This window comes from Epargyreus clarus, unplaced genomic scaffold (genome assembly GCF_041222505.1).
Source record: "Epargyreus clarus isolate Ecla_fem2 unplaced genomic scaffold, WU_Ecla_fem_2.2 ptg000003l, whole genome shotgun sequence".
NCBI lineage: Eukaryota > Metazoa > Arthropoda > Insecta > Lepidoptera > Hesperiidae > Epargyreus > Epargyreus clarus.
In genome coordinates this window covers 9,852,770-9,880,350 of record NW_027332211.1, presented here as the reverse complement: position 1 = coordinate 9,880,350, position 27,581 = coordinate 9,852,770, and the positions used below count along the sequence as shown (strand labels likewise).

Sequence of the window (27,581 nt, the reverse complement as noted above, 5' to 3'; positions counted from 1 at the left end):
CAGGAAAGCATCCCCAAGGTTTCCGCTAGAGGCAATCATTAGGAAAGGGGAGCTCTTTGCAGCACTCAGTTTTAGCCGATATTTCACAATAGAGGACCCAGCATCAAACCCTGTGGAACTCCGCACGACATTTCCCGCCGACACCACCGGTCTTGGCCAGGGTATTTGACCATACGCCTAAATAAGTAGTCCCCAACAATCTTCTCCGGGGGGAACATGTTGGCCATATCAAGTGATACCGCCAACATATCCTCACCCCGGGTAACTGTATTCTTCGCCAGGGACTTCACCTACTTAGGTATCGCCACTTATATAGGTTCTCTACGTAGCGTAAATAAGTACTAAGAAAGGCCTTTTGAAAATTCTACCCCTAAGAGGGTAAAATAGGCGATGTCAGTTTTTTGAAATCCTTTCATTTTGAAGCAACTACTAAAAAAAATAGTATTTGACTTCCTGGATAGGAACAAGGACATACCCATTTATCCCCTCCCTAAAAATAAACCCCGTAGAAGGTAAAATAGGGGTTGAAAGTTCATTTGAACAACCGTCAATTTTGAAGCGAACACTATGAAATTTTGTATCTGGCTTGCTGGATAAAAATAATGAAATTCTACCCCTAAAGAGGTAAAATAATGTCTGGAACTTTGAATTACTGAAGTTATATATTTTATAGAGCATAAATGGTGATTCTTTTTCGCGAAATAGTAACACGTGTTAAAAAAAGTTAACCAAACCTATCGAATAGTGTATCAAAATTACACGTACATTATGACTGTACAGTCTGACTAAATGAGTAGTGTTACTGTGCCAGAGTTCTACGCAAAGGAAACCGCTGAACTTTAGAGTGCTGGAATTTTACTCATAGGTTCTTTATATAGCGTACTAAATGAGCACTACGAGGATAACATAGCCTTTTTAGTGATTTTTTAATTTAATATTACTTGTTTTTTATTTTCTTTTATGTTCTAACCTAACCTAACCTAACAAATTCTACATACCTACTATATTTTTCTGTACTAATGTTACAAAAGTAAAAGATTATTTTTTTATCATGATTCAAATATATATAGTGATTGAAGGTGGTAGAATATTTTGTGGTAAGACTCCGGCGTCACCACCGCCACACCTATTTCTGCCTCATAACAGCAGTGTTAAGCGCTGCTGTGTTCTGGTTTGAGGGGTGTAGGCAAGGGAGACATACGTTTCCGAGACGTTCCAGCTTAGTCCTCAGGGGTAGCGGCGCACGTGTGGCCGACTCTAGGTAGGAATATATAATCCTATCTGAGGTTGATTACAGACGTCCATAGGCGGCAGTAGCCACTTACCATCAGGTGGACTGCATGCTCGTCCGTTACTCCCATATTGTGAAGTGTAAAAAAGTGAGCACTAAATGGCCGAATAGACAGGTGGTATCCCTGTATCATCAGGATTAAGGAATTTGATATTGAATTGCAAGCTCAAATAACTTACTTTTATTAAGTTGAAAATAATTGTATATTAACAGGGTTGAGTAGGTTAAATTTGTGGTCAGTACATGGACGGGTGATTGCCACGTAATGTTACTTGTCTCCTCAAACGTTTTCGTTCTTTTGAATTTACGTTCAGCTGTTGGTTCCAGATGCTAATATATAAGTCTGGTGAAAACCTCAAAAATTATTGTTTAAAAATTAAAAGGTTTAAGTTATTGGATATCCACAACCACTGTTTTTCTTATATGAACTAAAGGATTTACTTTACCTATTCGACTTTCGTTATTATATCGGACCATCGAATCTATATAACCTGTAAAAATCTAAACTGTATTTTGAACTTCACGTCAAATTCAATTCTGATAATTCTGGAATATCAAATTCTGGGAAGTAATGATAAATGACAAACTAAAGGAAAAGCGTAAATTTTAAGAATGTACATATTTTTTCATATTAATTTGGTAGTTAAGTTCCCGCCATTCATTAATTTAGACATCTCGCGTATTAACAATGTTTTTGGTCTAATATTTCAAATCATTCGGAAGCGGACGTTTTGTTCTTCTAGAATTTATATTTTTATGTTTGACTTAGTTAAGGTTATCTTTAGGACTATTATAGTAGATTTTCAATTTGCTCTGCGCGGAGTGTCGTTTAATACAAATGTAAAATTGACAATTTGCGAGTATGACTTTTTGAAGTAAAATCCTAGTCACTTAACAATGGCATATGGAAAATCATAAGTAACGTTGAAACGAAGTTGTAAAAAATAAAAAATAATAAATTACATATTAATAAATTATCGATTTTTATTTAAAATATAAATCCTAAAAACGGCGGGAACTTAGTTGCCAACCTATTAGTTATACTAAGCCGTATGTCACGGTCATAACATCGAAGAATTAGTTGATTAACCAACAAATTCTTCAATGTTATGACTTATGTATACTCCTAAGAATTAAATATAAGTCATATGTTATGTATAATCTTTAAGGATCAGTATGCCAATATATGAAAAAAAAAATATTTTCAGTAGTGAAATAATATAGAGCATGTACTATTTTTCAAAATTAACTCATTCGATTCTCGGCTGAGGAAGAAAAGTTGGTCAATGCTATCGTACTGAACTTTCGGCTTGGCTCTTCGCGAAAGGTCATGCAACATACCGGTTGACCCAGATACTCACCGGACATGGCCGTTTCGGTGAGTATCTAAACAGGATAGAGGGAGATGAGGGCCCAGTGCCATCATTGAGGACACTACGAGGATTCCGCATAGCACACGCTGCAGTACTGCCCAGCGAGGGAGTCTCAGCGGCGGATCCTCGTGTCAAAAGTGGAACCGGACCTGTTTCCAGCGCCATTGTTGGATAGCTCCAAGATATAGCATGATTACCTGCGACATTGTCATGTAAACGAAGGAAGACGCCGAGCGAGCCAGGGAGCGCACAGCTCGGAGGAGGATTCGCCCGGACCAGAATAGGGTTACGGTATCCTCTGCCTGTCTTAAGAGGCGACTAAAAGGGGCTTTCGGGGTTGCGGGTGGCAACAGTGAGAGCTCGAACCGCCTGGGTTACGACCCCGGGAAGAAGGGCAGTATGTGTGGTCGCATACCGTCGTACACCAAACGAACTGGTGAGCGTCATGCTCACCTAGGCCGAGCCCGACGGGGCAATGCACTAAGAAGACTCCGGTTATGTTCCTTTGGAAATCTCGAAGTCCTCTACGCAGCGCCAAGGACAACTACCGGGGGATTTTAGTGCGGTAAGAATCCCACATAATCCCGTGTCGTTCCCACGGCATAGGGTTTTGTACCTTTTGAAGGTTTCCCCTCTTCTCAACAAAAAAGGTTTATCTTGAGGGACGTATAATAGGTACCTTTTTATGTAATATATAGCAGACGAACATGCAGTCCAGACAGTAGCCACATACCATCAGGAGGACTGATAAAGCCTTGCACTAAAATAAAAATATTGTTTAGAAGAAACATACGACGAAGATGTTGATGTATAAGAAGAGTGAAAACGTAAGAGACAAATTAAACAATGATGAGATGAAAGGTTTTATGAGTTGAGTTGAGGCGTTAAAAAATCAGAAAAGTTTAATTATAAGTGAAAATTATTTAAAATTACGATCTCAGTTTTTTAAGATCCCGTTATAATGTACGATTTTTTTCTTAAGTTATTTCAATTATATTTAAAACGTTAAAGAATTACATTTTCATTACCTGCAATAAAAAATAAAGTAAGATTTTAAAGTGTTTTAGTTTTAGACCAGATCCCTAAATACGTCTTTTTATTTTAATATTAATTTTGTTTATGCCACAACTTCAGCATTTTTTTCGCGTAAAAAAAATAAACTCATCGGATTATAGCTTTTTAAAGTAACAATGACTTAAAAATATGATGTTTACAGCATATACGCTTCCCAAAAAAAGAGATTACATATGCATAGTGCATATTTCTTTCGTATGGCAACACTCAACATTGGATATTGTACTTTTTACGTAACGATCATTTTAAGTAAAAAGTTTATCCTCTGTCAACGGTTCTCCCTCAACTATTCAAAAAGTGAAAATCATGAAAAAAATCTGTATGCCAGTGTTGTCAGTTGATTAATACGAAAATGGTCAAATGTCATTACGGCATCATGAAAATGTCCAAATATACATCATAGATTATGGCCCTTCTTTAGTAAATCTTATATTTTAACCCTCTTTAATAACTCACAAAAATGCAGAAGATTATTACATTTTATATCCTTTACTTGAGTACATACAACATCCACAAAATCTGTTTCTCTGTGTCTGTTAATAAATAATTATAAATTATTGCGTAAGAAGAGAATCTAACATCTTACGTCCCTTCCCACTATGTGCATGGTAGGGCTACACTCCAAAAAGAATAATCACGAGTAAAATTCATATAGGTAACGTAAGCCACAAACAATTTAACTCAAATAAATAGAATACTCAAAAACTCAAGTCATAAATAATTTCAAACCAGTTATTGCTTTCTTAACATACCAATAAGTTAGCTAATTAAGATTGAATCATATATGTACCTTTTTAAACGACTCATAAATAAATTTCGAAATATACTTATACTTATAAACCCTGTAATCGATAACCATTACTTCTCTCCAAATAATTTAAACAATTTGACTTACTTTTCTTCTTTCATATCTTATGACTCTTCTATGAACTCTGACTATGAATTCTTCTCCTCCGAAATGGTAACAAGTGATTTAAATAATTTAGTGTTGAATGCCCAGTCCATTATTATTACATTCCAAAGACCACTGGTATTCTCTATTGTTTGATCCAATATAAACATGAAAACAAAAATAAATCTTACAGTTAATTTTATTTAAAAATGTAACTAAGTAAGTACAAGCTGTAACCATACTTTTCCAATTGTTAGTAACGTAATGGACACTTAGGAATAACGCAAATAGAACAAAAATTCAATAACCTAATCCCTTTATTATTATTATACGGATAATATAATGTTAAACAATATAACATCGATAACTTTAAAAATCAATATTACTTTCGAATATTATCAGCACAATAAGCCCTAGTACTAATATAGGACTGTTTATAATTATTCGTAATATACGTATAAATATTTAACATAAACACCGAAACGTTAAGTGTTAAATGTATGACAAAATATTAATAATTTGAAGCATGCAAAAGTTGCCTTATAACATTAAAGTTCTTCTAAACAAATGTAACATTTGTTCATAACAACGGTACTGCCATTTTATATCTCGACTGTGTAAGTAAGAACTTCTAATATGATTAATATTTAAAAATTAAATTATGATTTATATCAAAATAAGGTAAAATGAACACATAAATATTTGACCCAATCAAATTCCTGTAAAACGGCCGGCTAGGCTACTACATGCCTATTTAATAAACTCAGATAGCAAACTTAAGACAATCTGTACCAACCAACATTTGTATCGATTCTTAATTTGTTGTATTTAAATATATCCAATAAATTAACTTACGCAGTTTTACGCAGGCGATCCCACTGGCTAAATTGTTGGGGGTGTCTCCAATGAAAGGCTTGAATCAAGCTAGTTATTTTTATTTAATTCCAAGACCTCCACAAACATCGTCCTTGACATCTGCCGTTTCCCGCCATAATACCCTTTTGTTTTTTTTTTAAATCACGAGTACAGCGTTACAGCCAATTAAATATGTGGTCAGCATTATTTTTCGAGTGAAAGGTTTTAAACTTATTTTAATTTTATTTATTTTTATAATGTTGAACTAACGCAGTAAGGTATAATAATAAATGTGACCTTACAATAAATACTAAGAAAAAATGTAAAATGGTGCCGGTCATCGTGGTGGTGGTCATTAAAATGAGAGAAGAGCCTGAAACATTGCATACAAAAATGCATATGTATGAAAAAATACGTTTTTGTTTGACAATTTTGATATATTTTTTTAACAAAATGATTTTTTTTCAGACTATAAATACCTACAAACACCTCATACTTTGTAATGATATCAAAAGAATACAAGTTTGAAATATTACATACAAAAATACATGCATATGAACTTTTGTATGACAACACTGATATAATTTTTCACCATAATATTCAAACTGTTAAAATCGACAAACACCTCATTAATTGGAATGATTTCAGAAGGAGACAGCAGCTTGAAATATTACATACAAAAATGCATATGTATTTTTTTTTTGTATGGCAACACTGAAATATTTTTCCACAAATTTGTACAGTATATATGTACCATTAAACACCTCATACAGAAAAAATACGTCAAATGGTGCCGGTCATTAAAGGGAAACAACAGCCTCAAAGTTTACATCCAAAAATACAAATGTATGAATTTGTTTTTGTATGGCAACACTTAAATATTTTTTCAAGAAAATGTGAAGTCTATTAGTACCTACAATCGCGTCATACATTATAAGGCAGTCAAAAATATACAACAGCTTGAAATATTACATACCAAAATGCATATGTATGAGAATTATTATTTTTTGTATGGGAACACTGAAATGTTCTTTTACCCAAATGTATACTGTTAGTATCTACAAACGCCTCATACATTGGAATGACATCAGAAGGAAACAACCGCTTCAAATATTACATACAAAAGTGCATATGTATGAAAAAATATATTTTTTGTATGGCAACACTGAAATATTTTTCCACAAATTTTTAAAGTCTGTAAGTACCATTAAACGCCTCATACAGAAAAATTACGTCAAATGATGCCGGTCATAGTGGTGGTGATCATTAAAGGGAAACAACAGACTCAAAGTTTACATCCAAAAATACAAATGTATGAAAATTATTATTTTTTATATGGTAATACTGAAATATTTTTTCACAAATTTGTACAGTCTATAAGTACCATTAAACGCCTCATACAGAAAACTGACATTTAGTGATGCTGGGCATGGTGGTGGTGGTCTTTAAAAGGAGACAACAGCCCGCAACACCACAGACAAAAATACAAATGTATGAAAATTATTATTTTTTGTATGGCAACACTACAATATTTTTTTACCAAAATGTGCAGATTATTAGTATCTACCAATGCCTCATACATTATAATGACATCAAAAGGAAACAACCGCTTGAAATATGACATACAAAAATGCACTTGTATGAAAATTATTATTTTTTATATGGCAACACTGAAATATTTTTCCACCAATTTACACAGTCTATAAGTACCATTAAACGCCTCATACAGAAAACTGACGTTTAGTGATGTTAGGCATGGTGGTGGTGGTCTTTAAAGGGAGACAACAGCCCGAAATACCACATACAAAAATACAAATGTATGAAAATTATTATTTTTTGTATGGCAACACTAAAATATATTTAATCAAAATGTGCGCAATATTAGTACGTACAAACGCCTCATACATTCTAATGTTACCAATACAAGACAACAGCTTGAAATATTACATACAAAAATACATATGTATGAAAATTAATATTTTTTGTATGGCAACACTAAAATATTTTTTTACCAAAATGTGCAGTCTATTAGTACATACAAACGCGTCATACATTATAACGTTGTCAAAAATTTACAACAGCTTGAAATGTGACATACAAAAATGCACATGTATGAAAATTATTATTTTTTGTATGGCAACACTGAAATATTTTTTTACACGTTGGTACAGTCTATAAGTGCCATTAAGCGTCTCATACAAAAAAATGACGTCAAATGGTGACAACAGCTTGAAATCTTCGATAATCCTGTAGAAAATGCATTTGTATGAAAACATTTTTTTTGTATATGGCAACATTGGATTTTCGATTTTTTACATAGGGTCCATTTGAAATAAAAAATATCTCCCATACATTACTTATATGCTCTGTCTACGGTTTCCGCCCAAGTACTCAAAAAGTGAAAATCGTGAAAAAAAATTCTGTATCCCAGTGTTGCCAGTCGATTAAGACGAAAATGGTCAAATGTCATTACAGCACCCAAAAAAAATAGTCCTGTGAAAAAAATTCATTAAAAATATTTCTCCTTCTACTTTTCACATTTTTGAATGAAACGTTCCAAAAAATGTATGAACGATGAAAAAAAAACTTTTACCTGGCAACACTTCGAGCCGAGCTCCATGACCGCCCAATACAAAGCGACTCGCTCAAATGTTGCCAACCTCAAAATATTTCACTTCGAAAAACGCATTTTTTCGTACATTTTACAAAATGGCTGATACAAGGTCCGCCATCTGGTTTAAAAAATATAACATTGCCATATGATAAAATTGAGGCTACACTCCGGCTAATAAAACAAAAATGTCGAAAAAATATTAATAAAACCACCGCGCTACGGCCCCACAAACACACCTCGAAAAATGCAAGATTTCAAACTAAAATATCTCGGCGGCCATCTTGTTTTTCCAATTTTTTCTAATTTTATCGTAACAGTCGTCCCACAATTAGCCGAAAATGACACCAATCTCAGGTAGGCGCGCAGAATAAAAAAAAAGTTGAAAATCGCAGGAGGGCCGCCATCTTGAATTTTGTATGTTGTCCATTTTTCCCATAACCACCATAATATACCGAAAAAATATCTCATACATTATTACTACCCCCCACCAATAGTTTAGGCTGGGCTACTCGAAATGTCAAAAAAGTGAAAAAAAAAATCTAGCTCCCAGTGTTGCCAGTTAATTTGGATGAGAATGGTCAAATGTCATTACGACCCCCCTGACAAATACCCATGTAAAATATTTTCATTAAAAATGTTTCCCCTTCTACTTTTTACATTTTTGAATGGAAAGTTCCAAAAAAAGTATGAACGAAGAAAAAAAAACCTAAACCTGGCAACACTTCAAGTCACGCTCCACAACCGCCCCATACAAGGCGATTCGCTGAAATGTTGCCAACCTCAAAATATTTCACTTCAAAAAATGCGACTTTTCATACATTTTACAAATTGCCTGACGAACGATCCGCCATCTGGTTAAAAAATTAAATAAATCCGATTTGGTAAAATTGAGCATATATCCGAGAAAAAAATCGAAAAAAATAAAAAAAATATTTAAAAAAACACATCAGTGTCACCCCGCGAACACACCTCGAAAAATGAAAAATTTCAAACTCAAGTATCTCGGCGGCCATCTTGTTTTTTCAACTTTTTCTAATTTCATCGTATCAGTCGCCCTCAAGTTAGCCGGAAACGATACCGATCTTGGATAGGTGCAAAATAAAAAAAAAAGTTGCCCAATCCAGCTCGGCCGCCATCTTGAATTTTGAAAGTTTCAGATTTTTCCCATAGACACGGAGGCAAATAAAAAATTCCACTCATACATCAAACCCACCCCCCACCACTCCTTCAGGTCGAGGAAGTCGATTTTTCGTAAAACTGAAAAAAAATTCCTGCGGCCAGTGTTGCCAGTCGACATCGACGAAAATGGTCAAATGTCATTACGACAGCCAAAAAAAATATTCCAGTGAAAAATTTTCATCAAAAATATTTCTCCTTCTACTTTTCATATTTTTGAATGAAAAGTTTGAAAAATTGTAAGAGTGGGGAGAAAAAAAAACAAACCTGGCAACACTTCGGGCCGAGCCCCACGACCGCCCCGAACAAACCAAATCGCTCTAACGTTGCCAACCTCCGAATATTTCACTTCAAAAAAATCCGTTTTTTCGTACATTTTACAAATCGCCTAACAGACGACCCGCCATCTTGTTGAAAAAAAAAAAAAATCCAATTTGGCAAAATTGGGGATATATTCGAGAAAATTTTAAAAAATGGCAACAAAATAATAAAAATCCCAAGAGATACGACCTCCCAAAAACACCTCGAAAATTGAAAAATTTCAAACTCAAATATCTCGGCGGCCATCTTGGTTTTTCATTTTTTTCCAATTTCATCGTAACGCCCACCCGAATATTATTCGAAAAAGAAACAAACATCAGCATAAAGTCAATAAATAAAAAAGTTAAAAATTTTAAATCGGCCGCCATCTTGAATCTATGGCATCTCATATTTTTCCCTTTGCCTCGGGGGGGAGAGGAGAAAACCCGCCATAGACAACAAAGTCGCTCCTAGACGGCAACATGGAGAACGCACGCCATTCCTTACAGGATTATATATATATAATAATAATATAGTAAACATTTACTCAGTAGATAATATTCGTTTCTAGATAGGTACAAATGAGAAAGCGCTGTTATTATAATGTTGACGTCAATTCACTGTTTCGCCATATTTAAAAATGACACGTATTTACTATATTTTATTTTACTTCGATGTCTTTTAATAATAGTCGTTGAACTTAGACCTTACACTCCGGAAATGGCAATGTTAATAAGTCAGTCGCAAAAATATGTAGGTATTTCATTTTATTAAACTTGTTTGTAGTTGTCCTTGAACGGTGGTCCGCTTATATTTAAGTTCTCAGTCTAGCTAATAAGTATTTATTTAGGCAAGACATAATATTACCATTTAATTTATATTTTTATTACTTACCGCGTGCAATAAAAACTAAAACAATACAGAATCGAAATATTAATTACTTATAATTAACGCTACATGTGTGGACTAATTGTATAAAAGTGAACACGTGACTGAATATATGACCTTGACGATATCTGACACGGTACACGCCAGATAGCTAAGTAGGTAATATAAAAAACCGCGTGGGTGTGTTCCATTCTAACCGCAAATGTGAATAACTGAATTATTTTCTGCTTCTTTTACAGAATCGTCGAAACCGATACCTTGTCGGTTAATTTATAATTAGCAACAACAAATGCAAGTTATTTTTTTGTCGAGCAAGGTAGGTACTTTTTCTTGTTATTTTTATAAAATTATAAAAATATCTAAGGGTTTAGATAAACCCTACGCTCTACGAATAGAGAAGCTAGATAGCTTGTCCATTCGTAGAGCCTAAGGACAGCTGTAATGATATTTAGAATACAACAATCATTCACACTGATGTTTTATTTAGTTAATTTTTCATTATTACATCAGTGCAAATACTGATGCAATAATGAAGAAACAAGTGTAACGATTTAAGCCATAAAGAACCTTTACTTTTTTTTTTATAATATTAGAGTAGCAGACGAGCATGCAGTCCACCTGATGGTAAGTGGCTACTGCCGCCCATTGACATCTGTAATAAACCCCAGATAGGATTAGATATTCCTACCTGAGGTCGGCCACAGATGCGCCGCTACCCCTGAGGACTAAGCTGGAATGCCTCGGAAAAGTCTTTCTCCCTTACCACACCCTTCAAACCGGAACACAGCAGCACCTAACACTGCAGTTATTAGGTAGAAATAGGTGTGGCAGTGGTGCCGCCGGAGTCGAACCACAAAGGGTTCTACCACCTTCCACTTTCGTAGTCAGGGCATGACACGGTTCATTCCACATGAGTTTGAGGTCCCGGAACTTCCATATATGGATATTGCGACCACCAAGGGGGTTTTATTGAGAAGGAATTTCATATAATTAAAACAACCTTTCCCTTAGAAGGTCTGGTCTGCTAAGAAAATTTCTAAAAGGTGTAATGATGTAGAGCTAATATTGCAACACATGCATGTGTATTACGTATCATTACGAACCTCCTGATAAAATAGTTGTACTACTTGGGGTTAGTCACGAACGCCGAGGACTATGTGTCTGACTCATCACAAAATTCTGATTTGCACACGGCAGAGGTATCCTCTGCCGGGATACAGAACTCTACCTTACTGTGTTAAAATGTTAAAAGGTAATAACGGTTTACACCCAAATTTATGACATCGTCGCCATCCTATTACAGTTTTACTACTAGGCACCTTTCAGAGTGAAGGGGGATGGGCCATACTCCACCAAACTGGCTAAGTGCAAATTGATAGGCTTCACAGACCTCTTTTAAGAACCCTCAGAAGTGTAGATTTCCTCACGATCTTTTCTTACGCCATTAAAGTAATTGATACATATTCTTTAAATTCTAAGTAGGTATACCTACATATCTTCGAAACTTCAAAGATGCGGGATTCAAACCTCGAACCCCTAGATTGCGAGGTCGACTTTCAAATCACTAGCCTATACCTGCAAAGACAACATAAGAAGCAAAAAATGCTTTATTGATTAACATTTTATATTTTACACGTGCCTAGCTCTCGTGTAATAGGTATCTAAAAATATTTATAGATGTAAAAACAAAATACTTTGTAGACTAATGTGTAGATGCAAAAAATAGATAAATATTTATAAGCACGTGACTATTAACACGCAAATCTGCATTTTTAAACTATAAAAATGTGTAGATAACCTTATCAAAATAATGAATTGATTTTTCGTTTGGTTGTTTGTATTACCGAGAAATAATGAAGGTGGTTTCTACAGAATAACAATTCAGCAAGGTTTATTTTTAATCATATCGACGAAGCAAAATTTATGGAGAACAAACGTTGCGTTTTACCAATGATAATGACTAATAAAGTAGATTTTAAATTTCAGTATGTTCACCAATATACATGGAAAATTTTACGAATATTCTAATATTTTATTGTAGAATGTCCCTGTAACTTATAAATTTAACATATTCCTGTAATTTAGTCAATGTTAAACAATATATTATAATCATCAAGCTAGATAGGAACCATAAATTAAATCAACCAAATATTTTCTATGATTTCTAGTAAATTCACAAGAGGCGACAAACCTCTACCTTACAAATTGAAGTGTTTGTTTGTTCGATGTAAATAAAAAATGTTGGTACTCGCTTGATTTCCTTGGTGTAGTGTGTGACAATGCTCACGCGCGCTCCGTAACGAGGGTCAATTGGCCCGAAAAGTTCACAAAAAACTTAATTGACAGTAATAAAGATGCATTAGGTCCATGGCAGACATTTGCGTCAACAATTTCATTGACGTCATCGTGCAAACATTGGTCTTCTAGGTTTCACCAAGGTCCTTATAGCCAATCATTTCGAGAAATGCCAGATAATATTACATAATCTACATATATTTATAACGAATATGTTAAATTACTTCAGACTAATAGCAGGCTAAAGATACAATCTTGTGCAAAATACTTACGTTTTTAAATGGAAAGAACTAAATTTGAAATGATATCTTCAAGTTATGAACAAATGAAATTTGAATTTAGATGTGTGTTCTGGTCCCTGGGTGCATTGTAGGTACATACCTAATCTGCTAATGCTAAGTATCCTATAATATAATGCTATCCTAAGTGCTAATCGTAAAAGTAATTACAGTATATTTTACATGCTTATTAACACATGAAATCACAATAGGTAGGTATTGGTATTACCTATAGGTAGATTAGGTAGGCTAGTTATATAAACGGCCAACGGTCGTAATTAGTAATATCAATCTATCCAAATTTTGACTATCTGAGATTGTAATTTTATAATTTGTACTAGGCAGAATTGTAAAATGTGGGTCTCTTTAAGAAAGACATCGGATTAATTTACTATATTTATTAACATACGAATGGAGTAACGAAGGCTGCTTAAAAGACAACCTTTTCATCTCAAGTAGGAAATAAGTTTTTTGTAAATATTTTATTAAGTGTGTCATTGTATTTCTACTTTTCAGCATTCAACCTAGACCAAAGTTCGTAATAGCTACTTATTACATAGGTACTTAAAACAATTAAAAACAAAAAGAGGTGAAGTCATTTTGTGTTTTACCCATAATTGAAGGTTACAAAACATAATAGAGTCATTCTAAAGATGTTTTTTTGGATATAAGCATATTTATATAATAATATGACAAATAGTTTGAACTCCGATTCCGACTTCATAATAGGAAGTCGTGAGCTTGAAGTACGGACTCACTCACGACTTCCTATTGTACAGGCACAACAGTAATAAGCATTTTCAAGGTATTGTCAATACACAAATAAATGTAGTACTTATTTTGTTATTTATGTCAATGATTTTTGTATTTGCGTATGACAAGCAGGTGTAAAAACCGAGTAAAAAAACTATATTCAAATAAATCACCATGTCATGTTGTTTCATTCACAAACAGACGATAAGTAGATACTTGTGATAAATGTAATAATTCGCCAAGTACGAGTCGAACTCGCACATGGAGGCTTCCGTACTACCAAATGTTCATTATTTTTATTCATTTTATGATTTTCAACAATACTTAGTCATATGAAACAACAATAGATGGCGTTGGGGTGACGATGGGACGACGATTATACGTAATCAACGTATAATAAAATTAATATAAGTATATTAAAATATGGTTCTTATTTGTATTTATTATAATACCAGTTACAGTAGTAAACGTATTGTAAAAAGTTCAACAGTCTTCCTAGTACAGTTTAACAGTTAGATCGAAAAATGCCGAAAAAATCCGGTTTGCTGTATGGAGACCCCCTTTAATATTCAACTTTATTTTATTTTTAGTATTTGTTGTTATAGCTGCCACCGTTATGCCTCGTCTGTCAAAATTTCATGTGTCTATCTATTACGGTTTAAGCGGTAGAGCCCTGTGACAGACGGACAGACAGCGAAGTCTTAGTAATAGGGTTCCGTTTTTACCCTTTGGGTACGGAACCCTAAAAACTAACTAAATAGCGTGGTTATATAAATGTGCAACATGTGTACCTACATGTGTGTACATGTAGTACATACATGTTACACACATGTATGTACTACTGTTAGAATCATTAACTTCCATTCGATTTTTATAAATCAACACCTCTACCGTGCAGCTTACACTAAAATTTCGTCATATAGATGCCTCTATATTTTAAATTTTACTTTATGTAGGTAATATTGTACAAATATCGATCCAAGAACATCTACTAAAGTATCCTCAGAGAAATGAGTGGAAATCTTATATAACAGTAATGTTAGACTTACTAATGAACATTTATCCACCAACCTGGTTACATTTTGTAGGTGTGCATTCTCTTTTGCTACAAGTGTTGAGAGACGAGGTTCTACATATCGAATCTCCAAATCATGTACCTTTTTAACACGCTTTTATTAGCTTGGGTTGTATATATGTATGTAAAGGAATCTTAGAGCTCAATTTTCACCAATTTCCACAACTCTGATTAATTTGAAACTATGCACACGTATCAAGGACCGATGACAATGCAAGAATTTGATAACAGTTTCCCATAATTCTTATTAGATTTATTAATTCCCCAATTTATGAGTTTGTCACAGACTAAAAACAACTACCCTGAAGATGCTCCGTTTTGGAGCGAAATACGGGTTGGTGGTGGTATGTATGGTGGTGCATATTATTTTTTTGCATATGCACGCATCCTTTGTGGGAGGGAGGGTGGTACATACTGCATGGTTTAAAATATATACCATCATACATAGGTATTTGTGGCGGATTGTTGCAAATCTTAACTTATAGCATGGATTTTCGCAAAGTAACGCCTGATACAATTCACTGACTAAAAAAAATAATGGTGCTTGACATTTTAAATGTTATAATCATTCTATTGGCAATTATCTATGAAAGAATAGTTATGAACCGCAGTAAAATGCACCCCACGCTTTTTACTCTGAATCGAATTATTATTTTAATAATTTAATATATTAAATTGTTTGTAATTAAAAATAATTTTCTATTTTTTTGTTCGATTAGCAATAAAAGCGTGTTTTTTTAGTTTTTTAAACTATTATTTATTCAACCCAATAATAACTAGAACTTGTACGTAAATTAAATGTCGAAAGACCGCGCGCTAGGGTGTACGCGAGCGGAACCACGTAGGGGAGCTCCAGTATACTCCAGTATATTACTAAATATGAGTGTCCGAATGAAGGTCGATTTCTGGCCGATGCCGATGGATTGGCTTTTAAATTTAAAAAATATGAGAAATAATAATTGCATTAAGTATTTTTTTATAAATATTATTATTAAACTAAAATAGGTATCTATAAACCTAATATCGATCGTTTTTGACGCTTGCTAAATATCTTTGAAAATCGTTCGGCCCGACACCACAAAATATATACCAACTTATTCGGATAGCAAAACCGGAATTTAATTAAAACACTTTATATAGCAACAAGCAATAATTATTATGTTTTAAAAAATTTAAAGAACATTTTTTGTAATATCTAAGAATTCAGTATGGTTAGACCAGGAAGGTAGGTACCACGGCCACACGTCTTATTGGCATGAAGCAGTGACTTACATATAATATGGCGATTTTCTTTGGTCTCCGGATCCGCAATACAACTTTGATCAGCTTCAGGTAGAACCATTTCTATAATATGACTACAAGCTCGTTAGCAGCTCCAAATTCTTACAAAAAATACGGCGTAGCGCTGAATAAGGCTTGGATCCATTGGTAATCAAGGACTATTTTATGTTTGCGTGCAAAACTTTGCACTACTTGGAAGTTCATATTACTGAGAATTGTTGCCGCATGAAAAATGACTACATCGCTGAAAATAAAACGTGATAAACAATCACGGGTAAAGTGAGTACCTCTAAATAAGTGTTAACTGAACGGACGAATCATAAAAAAAAATGTAATGACTTTGTGTTCCAATCTCTACAGTATGACCTCCACGATAAACACAAATAAACCTTCGGACGCACACGTACAAAGATAGTAGGCGTGTTCGTATACGTGCACGTAACGGGTTGTATTTATGCAGAAAACCACACAGGCGTAACTGTGCGTGTATGCAGCTCTAAGAATGCGATTCATTTGAAAAGGCGCCAGCAGACACGTATGCCAGTCACCTGACCGACTCGGCGAGTGAGCTCACAAAAACGAAACGCTATTAAATATTTCTGAAACAACCCAAATGAAGCCTTACAATCACCACTGAAAACTTAAATTCCTAGTCTCGTCTCTGCGGCAACGCAGACTCGGCCGGGAATGAGGATTTTCCAGTTAAGATTTGAAATGTCGTATCTTATAATCGATGTTACATTAAATTCAACTTTTAGATGTTCAATAAAAGCAGACAGTTGATATTTATTTTAAAATATACCGCTTTGTAACAACAAATGTGACGTAGCAGCCACTCCCCCAGGTCCACGATAACAATGTCGGGTGACTAAGAAATTTTAGTATGATAAATGTATTGAATAAAATCCGAATAATGTGGTAAAAAATGTGTATAAGTGTTACATACAACATTTTTATACAAAATATGTGTTTGCCACATATAAAGATGATTTTGTCCAAATAGGCAAAATAACTTCCTCAAGTCCTGCGACACTTCTTTAGAGTTCCGTATCCAAATGGTAAAAACGGAACCTTATTAATAAGACTTCACTGTCTGTCCGTATGTCCGTCTGACACAGGGCTATATCTCCGGAGCCGTAATAGATAGACACACGAAATTTTTACCGAGGAAGCATAATAGTGGCTGCTATAACAACATACTAAAATATAATAAAGTTGAATATTAAAGGGGGTCTCCATACGACAAACCGGTATTTTTGGCATGTTTCGATCTAACTGTTAAACCGTACTAGGAAGATGGTTGAATTTTTTTACAATCAGTTTATTACTATAACTGGTACTATAATAAATACAAATAAGAACCATAAAACATATTTTAATACATTTATTTTAATTTTATTAGACATTATTTACGTATTATTCCCGTCAACGCCAACGCAATAACTAAGGATTGTTGAAAATAATAAAATGAATAAAAATAGGTAAAAATAAACAATTTGTGGTACGGAAGCCTCCAAGTGGGAGTTCTACTCGTACTTGGCGAATTATTTTTACTGATGTGCCTAAAAGGAATCTTACATTTATATTCCTATTAAATACCACACGTACTCAAACCGTAAGCTTGAGCTTTTGGGTACTTAATAATAATATCTTATTTAATAGTAATATATTTGTTGTATTATATCTTCATTTCACAAATTTAATGTAATACATAAAAAAAAAGAAAATGTAAAAAGAAACAACATTTGACCCCGACGTGATTTGAACACGCAACCTTCTGATCTGGAGTCAGACGCGCTACCGTTGCGCCACGGAGTCATTGAAGTGCCTGTTGAAAAACTATTATATAAGCTAAATGCCTTATGAGTTTTCATATTTTTTTTTGTTTTATATTTTAGCTAACAATTAAATGAAATAAATTTTACAACAAATGTATAAAAAAAACAAGAAATCATTTAAAATAACATAATTTCATGTGCTTCTTTATAAAAGTGAAGAACCATCAGCGCACTCTGTCGTAGCAGAGAGAAAATAAAATGATCCCTTCTTCGTTGTGCTTGGTAACCATAGATGATACACTTAAATATATAATGTTAACTATTGCGGATAGAGGGCGACACTACGTGAAATTACTGTTGTAGCGATTATGTACTGCGTATAACTGATAAATTAGACTACACATTTAGTTCAGTTCAGATATATATTTTAATGTTTTAAATAATGTTTAAATTATACATGTAGTAGCCAATAATTTTATTGTTAAAGTTATTCCTCAATATCTATCAATGTATTGATTTTGGCGAATATAAACCTATTTTATGAAAATGATTAAAAAATAACGATAATATATTTTAATTATTACAATAATAAATACCTTGCCTTTGTATATGTTAAATTGATACCAAATGATACAAGCCCCTGTGGCCTAATGGATAAGGCATCGGCCTCCTAAGCCGGGGATTGTGGGTTCGAGTCCCACCAGGGGTATGAGATTAAGGAGTATCTTCTTTTGTATACTGTATAAGTAAATCTTATATAATATAAAACTGGCAAAATTGTAATGTATTAAATTTTTAATTAATATATATTTTATTTTATCATACATTTTTTTATTTAATTAAATAATGATATAGTAATGAGGTCACAAGTGAAAGTCCGAGATGCACTTTCCAAATATTTTTTTTTGTAGCCGCTGAACCCAGCAGAGGAATACAGCGGGTACCGGTGTGACGTATGTAGTAACCTACTTGAGCAGGTAGGCGACAATCCTTATCTGCAAATGTTACAATCAATTTAAAAAGTAGTTTTTACTTTTTTATTATACTTATAATTAAAGGCTGAAATAAAATTAAGTATGACTATCGCAAAAATTCTACCAAATAGGTAGTGCAATATATAATTTGTATAAAAAAATATTATAGGTAGTGAAAGACATAAAACTAAAATTTATATGCAATGCAATATTTATATGCAATGAAATAAATACTAATACAATTTTTTTTTTAATTTTATTGCTTTACATTGTATGTGTTCTATATTTTCGACAACTTGGACAGAGGCGCCGTGGCTTAGTTGGTTAAAGCGCCTGTCTAGTAAACAGGAGATCGGGGGTTCGAATCCCCCCGGGGCCTACAGTGAATTAAATAGTATATTTTTTTCTTTTAAATATTTTAGGAAAGTACAGAAATTTACTTTCTGAATATTTGGAATAAAACGATAATTTTTTTTTCAAACATTTGTTTTTTTTTTTAACTTTAATGAATTTCAACTGAAAATCGGGTCTTTTTATTTAAAATCAAAAATATCATAGCGTATTTGAACGGTAAGTTGGCACTAAATTTTATGTTTTTGGGAAATCAAAATCCAGAATATCAGTCCTTTTTACAGATAAATTAGGTTAAGTGAAAAAAATGTAAATACATAAGTTATAGACCTTTTTATTACCGACTCCGATAATAAGTCAACTTAGGTTAAAAATAGTGAAAAACCATTTCCACCCTTAAATATCAACCCCACCTCGCTCATACCTCGGATCGATTTTTCTAAATAGTTGTGATATATTTCCTACACTTTGCAACAATTTACTTGTCGCCATCTATGCTTGTCGCTTATTGTTTAGAAAAAAATATATACACTGGTCTAATATACTTATAGAAAATATATTGATTTTTTTATCACAACCAATATAAAAAAAATCGCTTAGAAGTAATAATCGTTGGTTTTCATTAATTTTTTAATATATTTTTTTAATATTGGTCTATTAAAATCAAATGAAAGATCTGTCGTGATCCGACTGCGACATCATAACCTCTATGAATGTTTATCTATAGGTACCTATTTTAAAACAGCAGTGTTATGCGCTGATATGTGCTGGTTTGAAGGGTGCGGACTTTTTGCGAGTCGTTGGCCAACCTAATAATAAATACTTACGTATCTATCAACTTACAAATCAAATAACTTACGAGCGCAAAGATTGAGCGTAGAGAGCGCGGTAACGACGAAATGCACAGGCGGGCAGAAGTCCGGAGAGGGGCAGGGGGCGGTGAGGTTGAATGTGTACGTGTCCCGCTCTGTGACGGTCTGGCAGCCGTGCGACTCCTCCGCGCCGCGCCACTTGCACACCAGGATACGGCCTTGGCCGTCGTTACGGAACTGTATGTTGGAATCATAGATCAGCCTATTTTATCATCTAAATGGTAACTAAAACTAGTTATATTATAACCATAGATTAGTAAAGATACTTCGCCGCCTTGAAATTGAATGAAGCCACAAAGGCGTATTAGTAAGTTCTTTTTTTGAATTCTTGACAAATAAAAACATTTTTAGAGAAAATTTACGAATAAATAACTAATACTACGTAATTTACTTAATAAATAAATAATTATTTCAAATATTTTAGGGATATTTTAGCACGGAGACGTGGCAAAACTTTTTTACACAACTATTTCAATTATCAAAACTGGGTACATTTTATTGTTAGGAGTGAGTAATCTTTACTAATAAATCTATGGTTGGAATAATCAAACTCAAAACCAATATCATGTTTTTGAGTAGTACCAGTACCAGTATATCATGTTAAATTGATCAAAACCAACACAATTTATATCATTACTCAAGAAGAACGAGAACATTTCATTTGAATCACCTTCTACAAAAGAGTTTTAGTCGAATAAAGTATTGTAAACTCGATAGGGATTTTCTGTTAGTCAAGTTATTCTTGAGTAATTTCATGTAAATTATAATGCATTTTTAACTTAAATTTTATATAATATATGTAAATTTCTTTTCAGCCTATACCATGCTTATACCATAGTAATTATTTTACTATGCTGATACCGAGAAGAGGGTCTAATTAAACTTATAAAATCTAGACATACAAAAATTCAAGTTAAGTTAATTATAAACTTTTCATAAAATATTATGGTCTCTTGTTAGTAATTTGTTACAATAATTTAACACAAACATTACTGTACATACTAACAGATGGCGTTCACGGTTCATACATCACGCTATTTATCATCAATTCAGCATAGATGGCGCTACTTACCATAAAGATGGCACCCTACAATGTTATGTTATGGTTTACACACAGATGTCGCTACTTACCTGCACAGTAATGAGAGGCTGTAGCCTCAAGTAGAATGGATGTATACGGTAATTTTGTTCTCTGCCAGGTAAAATGTAATCTTCATATGGGACCTGTTCATATACTGTGCCATTTACTGGGCACTGTGGCCCAAAGATTCTCATAGGAACATCACGATTTCCTATATAGGTATCCACTACATGAATTGCATCTGAAACTGCTGTTGACGTCAGCTAAAAGAAATAATATTTAATAATTGACGTATAAAAGTTAAGTTATTTGATTAAATATAAACCATATACAACACTTTTAAGGAAACCAATTTTGGATACCAGCAAACAGAATTGTAAAACCTATAAGTCCTTAAAAATACGTATTGTAATAAGCTATTATAAAAAAATACCCGCAAAAAGATCTCAGAATAATCAAGATACTCGTTAATATTTTGAAAGTCTGACAGCTCCTGTGCTGCGTAGGCAAAGTATACATCGAAGAAACTGTTCCTTAGTGACGTCATGAGGTCCCGAGCTCTGTCGAGTTCTGTGGTGGATGGCCTGTCGCTAGGGCTCATGATGAGGACTAATGTACTATGTCCTGCGCTAGCCATCTCCTCTATGTCACGTAGGGTCTGGTTACGGGAGTGTCGGATCACCGCTGATATTATGTTCGGAAGATTGAGGCTATTTGGCCCTGAAAAGAATTTGTACAGGTTTTGAGATATGGCGTTCCTTAACAGACTTCGTGAGTATCTATTAGGTAAATCTTTTTTGAAAAAGTTGATTGTGGATATTATTGGCTTAAAATACCAGCATTTCCTCTCTTCTCAAAAAAATTGGAATATGTATAGAAACTAGAATTAAAAATCAGCCAAGTGCAGTAACTCTTGAGAGTTTCGGTGCTAATAAACACTTATTATACACGATACGATACAGAATAATACACCATAATATAATTCTTCATAGTTGATAAAAATGTAAAATAGAATTAACTTCACCTTGCAATTAACCAACTACTTTGATAATGTTAATATTTTGGAGCAATAGTATGCACCTGTTGTAATACACATTTATATCTTTATTTCAATATCAAAGTACTTTTTTCAGTATCCTTACATTCAATAGTAGTGTTGTGAAGATGTTGAAAGAATGCAGTGAGATTGCTGGAGGGAGGTACGATCCATCGCCCGGTGTTCCCGTGGAGAAGCGATATGGTACTTCTTCGTGCATCCACTTCTAGGGCCCCTCCAATCCATCTGAAAAAAATGATAAAACATTTTGGTTGCTAAAAATTGTGAATGGAGGGTACGTAATTTTTAGGAAAAGAGCCGGCCGGGTCATAACTTAAGTCGATCACGTTAGGCGTTTGAATACTAACTTGGAGCGAATCTACTTTTGCAAAATAACTGCATAAGTAATAATACTTTGCAAATAAATATACCACTTTTGACCTTTATTGACATTTACAAGATAGTCAACATACGATTACATGTCAGGAGATAGATTCAAAACGACATAGTGAAAAGTATAATAGCTATAAAATATTTACAGAAGGTGGTAGAACCCTTTGTGGTTCGACTCCGGCGGCACCACCGCCACACCTATTTCTACCTAATAACAGCAGTGTTAGGCGCTTCTGTGTTTCGGTTTGAAGGGTGTGGTAAGGGAGACAGACTTTTCCGAGGCGTTCCAGCTTAGTCTTAAGGGGTAGCGGCGCATCTGTGGCTGACCTCAGGTAGGAATATCTAATCCTATCTGGGGTTGATTACAGATGTCCATGGGCGGCAGTAGCCACTTACCATCAGGTGGACTGCATGCTCGTCTGCTACTCCTATATTATATGTACTAGATACTAAGTAACTGAGTAGTAGAACTAAGTAACAAAGTAGATAATATACAGATGTATACTCACGACATAAACTGCTCCACATCATATCCCTTCCAAGCGCCGTCAGTCGCCACCAGCAAGTCGACCACAGGCAAGCTCCGGGTCACTTGGCATTCGCGGTGATTCTGCCTCAATAACGATGCTGCAAATAGTTTATTGTATTTTCAGTTATAGCCAGGGCCGGATTTAAGGGAGGGCAACCGGGGCGGCCGCACCGGGGCCTCCACAAAAGAGGGGCCCCCACAACACAGGGGGCCTCCACACGTTTGTTGCTCCAAGGCCTCTAGACCTCTAAATCCGGCCCTGGTTAAAGCTATAAAGCTTTGTTAAATGACGTAGCCATCGAGCATTCAGTCCACTTGATGGTAAGTAGTCACTGCCATCTATGGACCTCTATAATAGTCAATCTTATACCGGAAATCAGCGATGGGCGCTCCCATCTTGCTACCCCTTAGAACTAAGTTAGAACACTTCGTAGGTATAAGTGTCTTTTCCAGACACTTCGAACGATAAAACAGGACCACTAAACCCTATTGTAAGGTAGAAATATGTATGATGGGTATGCCACCGAAGTAGAACTGGGGATGCCCATAGACGTGTGTAACAGATGTTTCCTCCAAATATAAACGCTTTAACGCTTTCTACACTCACAGCCCCATACTAGGATTTCCTGTGTCGTGGGTGCCACGAACACACACATAGACAAATACACAAACACCCAGACCCAGGAACTGAAATCTAAATTCATCATTTAGATATCTGTCTGGCCGGGGATCGAACCCGGGACCCTTTGCGCATCAGACCGGCATGGTGACCGCTCCGCCACGCGGGTCGTCATATATAATATGATAACCCACGGTACATAATACTCACGAACATAGTTAACGAAAGTCGAAACAGCCGCCTGAGTGATTCTCTGCATTTCTTCAACCGGGATGTACACAGTGATTTGCCGTAAAGCCAATATATGTGCGAATCTCGACGCTTCGATGTATAATTGGGAGGTATCGACGTTTTCGAGGAATAGTGCAAGTCTGTTACAGGCTCGTACTGACGGCTCGAATGAAACCCCTTCGTTTGAGTAGTACATTTCTATAACTTGGGAGAGCCGCAGTGTTCCTCTTTGTGCTACCCAAGTTGGCACGTATTTCGCTAATATGAGCCCTGAAATTACATTAAGAATGAAGAAATTATTATAGTAATTTATAATGATATTTAGTTCGTAATGTTATGGTAAGTAAAATATTTATCTGGGATATTGACTGCAATCAAACCAAACACAGAGATGTGTTCTCCTTCTAAAATTTTCTCATAACAAAAAGTTACCCTTCCGACTGCTCGTAAGGGTCTATCTGTTTATCTCTAGATGACAGTTCTACTATAACCGGCTCAACAATAATTTATTAATTTGAACCGTTTAATTATCAATAAGATTGGACCAGACTAACCGATATTTTAGACTGACCTTATAAATAGACTACCATAATACCTAGATGTCTTACCGTCTATGCCCGCTAATATTTCAGCATCAGTGAAGTGCCACTCAACAGCGCTACTGTTTCGTATTAACAAGTAGGAGTCTCTGGGCAACAGAGTGTCGTTCCACCTGTTGTTGCTGCCCACCACGAGCTGCTGGCTCACCGCTCCTACTCTTGGACCTTGATTCACGACTACTTCTGCTAAATCACCTAGAAAATACATATATTCATTTCTATCAGTCTACACATGAGTACGTATGAGGCGAAATATCTTAGTTCCCAGGGGCAACTTACCTGCCAATGGTTAGTAGTGACCAAGTGGTAAATAGTTAAATACGCGGTTATAATGTACCCACCTACTATAAGATCAATATCATTTAGGTGCTGCTATTTTTGTTATTTAATTATTAAAAAATCATAATGCACCTATACCCACCAGCCAACGTAGCAACCCAAATGTTACTGATATCAGCACCCGATGACTGAACATCCACATCGTTGAAAGTTTCCTCTTCTTTCCCTTCATCATCCTCTCTGTACTTCTCATTTCTTTTCGTCCACTCCTCCAGAGCTGACTCCATTAACTGCTGCGACACCTCCTCTTTATAAATATTGGCGGTAAGTATATCAGTGACCAAAACTCGCTGGGATTCTAAAGAAGCTGCAATAGCTGCGACAACAGTTCCCGGGGATATCGTCCCCCATTGTGTTTGAATAACGCCATCTTCTATAGGGCATCTGCTGTAAGCTCTGGAATGGAGTAATAGTAATAAAACGTATAATAGCTTAAAGGTACATATTATGTATTTTTTTATTCTGCTAGTGCTCTTGCTTTTTCTTTTAGTGCTTTTTCTCATTGGGTTGATACTCAGAGTTTACGTAAACCCTAATACTAAAGCTAATCTACTCTGGTCGAGTAAAGTAGATTTTGTACAGAAATCGTATGAACTGGAAAATAATGTTTGCAAAATAATTAATTCAGATTTAAAACCTAGATCTTTAGACCAGTTTAGACCTAGATCAATCAAGGCTTAATAGCCTTGACTACCGATCTTAAAGTCGGTATAGCAGTGATCACTTCATTTTCAGTTTTGCTACGTTGACAAATCGTTCAGTATAAATTATTGCATGGATTAAAGATAAAAGGTTTTATATTACTAATATTAGGTAGAATAGTAAACGGTGGGTATGAATAGATAGACATACATATATACATAGATATACATAGATAGAGATACCTATACATGGACTTGTACGTACCTTCGATTTCTTTGTGTCATGCTTTGCCTCTGTTGAATTGACAACGGGCACTGAACGTTTTCGTCACCTCTTTCCCATGGTTGTACTGTAGAACTCATCATTTTATGTAAGAGACATTTTTCCACCATCGAAAGGCTTTCGTCTACATTGAGCAGATCTTGGCTTGGTATGAATACATCCATCAATAATTTGTATTTATGGAATTGAAAGGCGGATGCCCTGAAGGGCAATACAAAGTCTGTTTCGACAACATTAGCTGCTTCTTCTATGCCATCCAAGCGTACGCTAAATTCATAGGTAACATTAGATTAAATTGTACAATAAATTTATAAAAAATAAAAATAATACAATAAAATACCTATGTAACTAAATCGAGATTTATGGGTGGGATGGATGGGATTCGAAATTATTTTAAATATTTTAAGCAGATTTGTACCACAAGAATTATGCCTTTAGCCTTTATTTCCTAATTAAGATTTATTAAAATTAAAAAATAAAACTAAAATTTTAATATCACCAACGCGTTGGTGATCATCGATGTGTAGTAACTCATTTACTAATCAAATAGTTTGCACCCAAAATTTTAATCATCATTAGTCGTTACTCGAAATAAAAACAACTAAAATGTAACTATAATACCTAATTACACTTGAAATACCTTCTAAGTAAATTAGCACTAAAAAGCCGTAAATCGAGTGAGGAGCTGGACTCCAATCGTCTGAGAAGCGAGAGGAACACGTCGAGGCGTCTTGGTGCATTGAGCGGAGGACCACCGCCACGGTAACATTCTATCAGATGAGCTGGCACCCTCGACAGGATTGCACATTCGGTACCTACAAAGGACATTGAACCTAGAAGACTATTCAATTTTATATAATATTTAACTGCTCATAAATTTATATTACTATGTATAGTCCCGCGTGGTAAAGCAGTCATCGTACAGATTTAACACTCAATATTCCGGGTTCGATTCTCAGTCTATATCGGCCGTATACTTACCTACTTCTGTTCTATATCTAGTTGTTTGTGTGTTGTATGTTCCAGGACTAAGAGCTCAAGTCACTCCGAAAGCAGGAAAGTATTTAAATACAGATGACCTTTTCACACTTTTATCACACATAAAATGCATATTGTAAGCTTTACAATGCTTTAACTACGTTAAACCTTAGATATAATATAACTTATTTCCTACACTATTTAAATAAATGAAATTTTATGAATTTCATTTATTTAGCCGTCTGTATCTATGTATGCAATAAATAAACCAGGTATAGATTAGTGTGTAAATTTAAAACAAATAAATCTATAACCTACTGATTGATTTAATCGGAACTTTTTTGTCGAAATCCATGTTTAGTTAGTAACTATTTATTAATATGTGGTTTAGTAGTCTACAGACTTTACCTCCAAAACATAGTTAGCAATATTTCGTTTCTGTGTAAAAAAATAAAAACCTAGACGAAAACCTAATTAATGATTTCTATTCTAACTCCTGCCCCAAAGTCCTAATATCTATTTTTGTATCTCAATATTTTAAAGTAATGACTAATACTGTCGATTGTATGAATAATACTTGAAAAGAAAAAATAATCAGGTGCGTATAAACAATTAATCGAAATAATTTGAGTTTAATTAAGCACTGAATTCGGTCAATCAAACTTATTTCAACCAAAGTTGAGTTTTGTAAGTCGTTAGAAATGTGTACTTACAGAGCACTGCCATAAAAAT

General features: G+C 34.6%; 1 protein-coding gene and 3 non-coding genes across 4 annotated transcripts; 2 read left to right on the top strand and 2 right to left on the bottom strand.

Moving 5' to 3' along the window:
• Positions 1-17,891: 17,891 nt before the first annotated feature.
• On the bottom strand, positions 17,892-17,963 carry TRNAW-CCA (transfer RNA tryptophan (anticodon CCA)). The gene has a single exon. It is a non-coding gene; the product is annotated as a tRNA-Trp (tRNA).
• Positions 17,964-18,559: 596 nt separating this feature from the next.
• Positions 18,560-18,632, top strand: TRNAR-CCU (transfer RNA arginine (anticodon CCU)). The gene has a single exon. It is a non-coding gene; the product is annotated as a tRNA-Arg (tRNA).
• A 67-nt stretch (positions 18,633-18,699) lies between these two features.
• On the bottom strand, positions 18,700-26,699 carry LOC140747937 (uncharacterized). The gene is made up of 11 exons (XM_073080595.1): positions 26,512-26,699; positions 25,854-26,138; positions 25,030-25,343; positions 24,618-24,803; positions 23,989-24,279; positions 23,140-23,257; positions 22,344-22,483; positions 21,635-21,921; positions 21,252-21,464; positions 20,108-20,297; positions 18,700-18,918 (listed from the first exon to the last, which is right to left on the bottom strand). The coding sequence occupies exons 1-11, from the start codon at positions 26,697-26,699 to the stop codon at positions 18,755-18,757; spliced, it is 2,376 nt and encodes a 791-aa protein (XP_072936696.1). The 3' UTR covers positions 18,700-18,754.
• Positions 19,203-19,276, top strand: TRNAT-AGU (transfer RNA threonine (anticodon AGU)). Its single transcript has one exon. It is a non-coding gene; the product is annotated as a tRNA-Thr (tRNA).
• Positions 26,700-27,581: the final 882 nt, after the last annotated feature.

Bases quoted from the DNA above. Each gene is read 5' to 3' on its own strand.
- LOC140747937 (XM_073080595.1), bottom strand. From the start codon at position 26,699: ATGTCCTTTGTAGGTACCGAATGTGCAATCCTGTCGAGGGTGCCAGCT. The intron at 23,258-23,988 runs GTGAGTATTATG...AACTATTTGCAG, and splicing joins GACTTTCGTTAACTATGTTC to CATCGTTATTGAGGCAGAAT. The intron at 21,465-21,634 runs GTATTTTTTTAT...TATTTCTTTTAG, and splicing joins ATTCTGAGATCTTTTTGCGG to CTGACGTCAACAGCAGTTTC.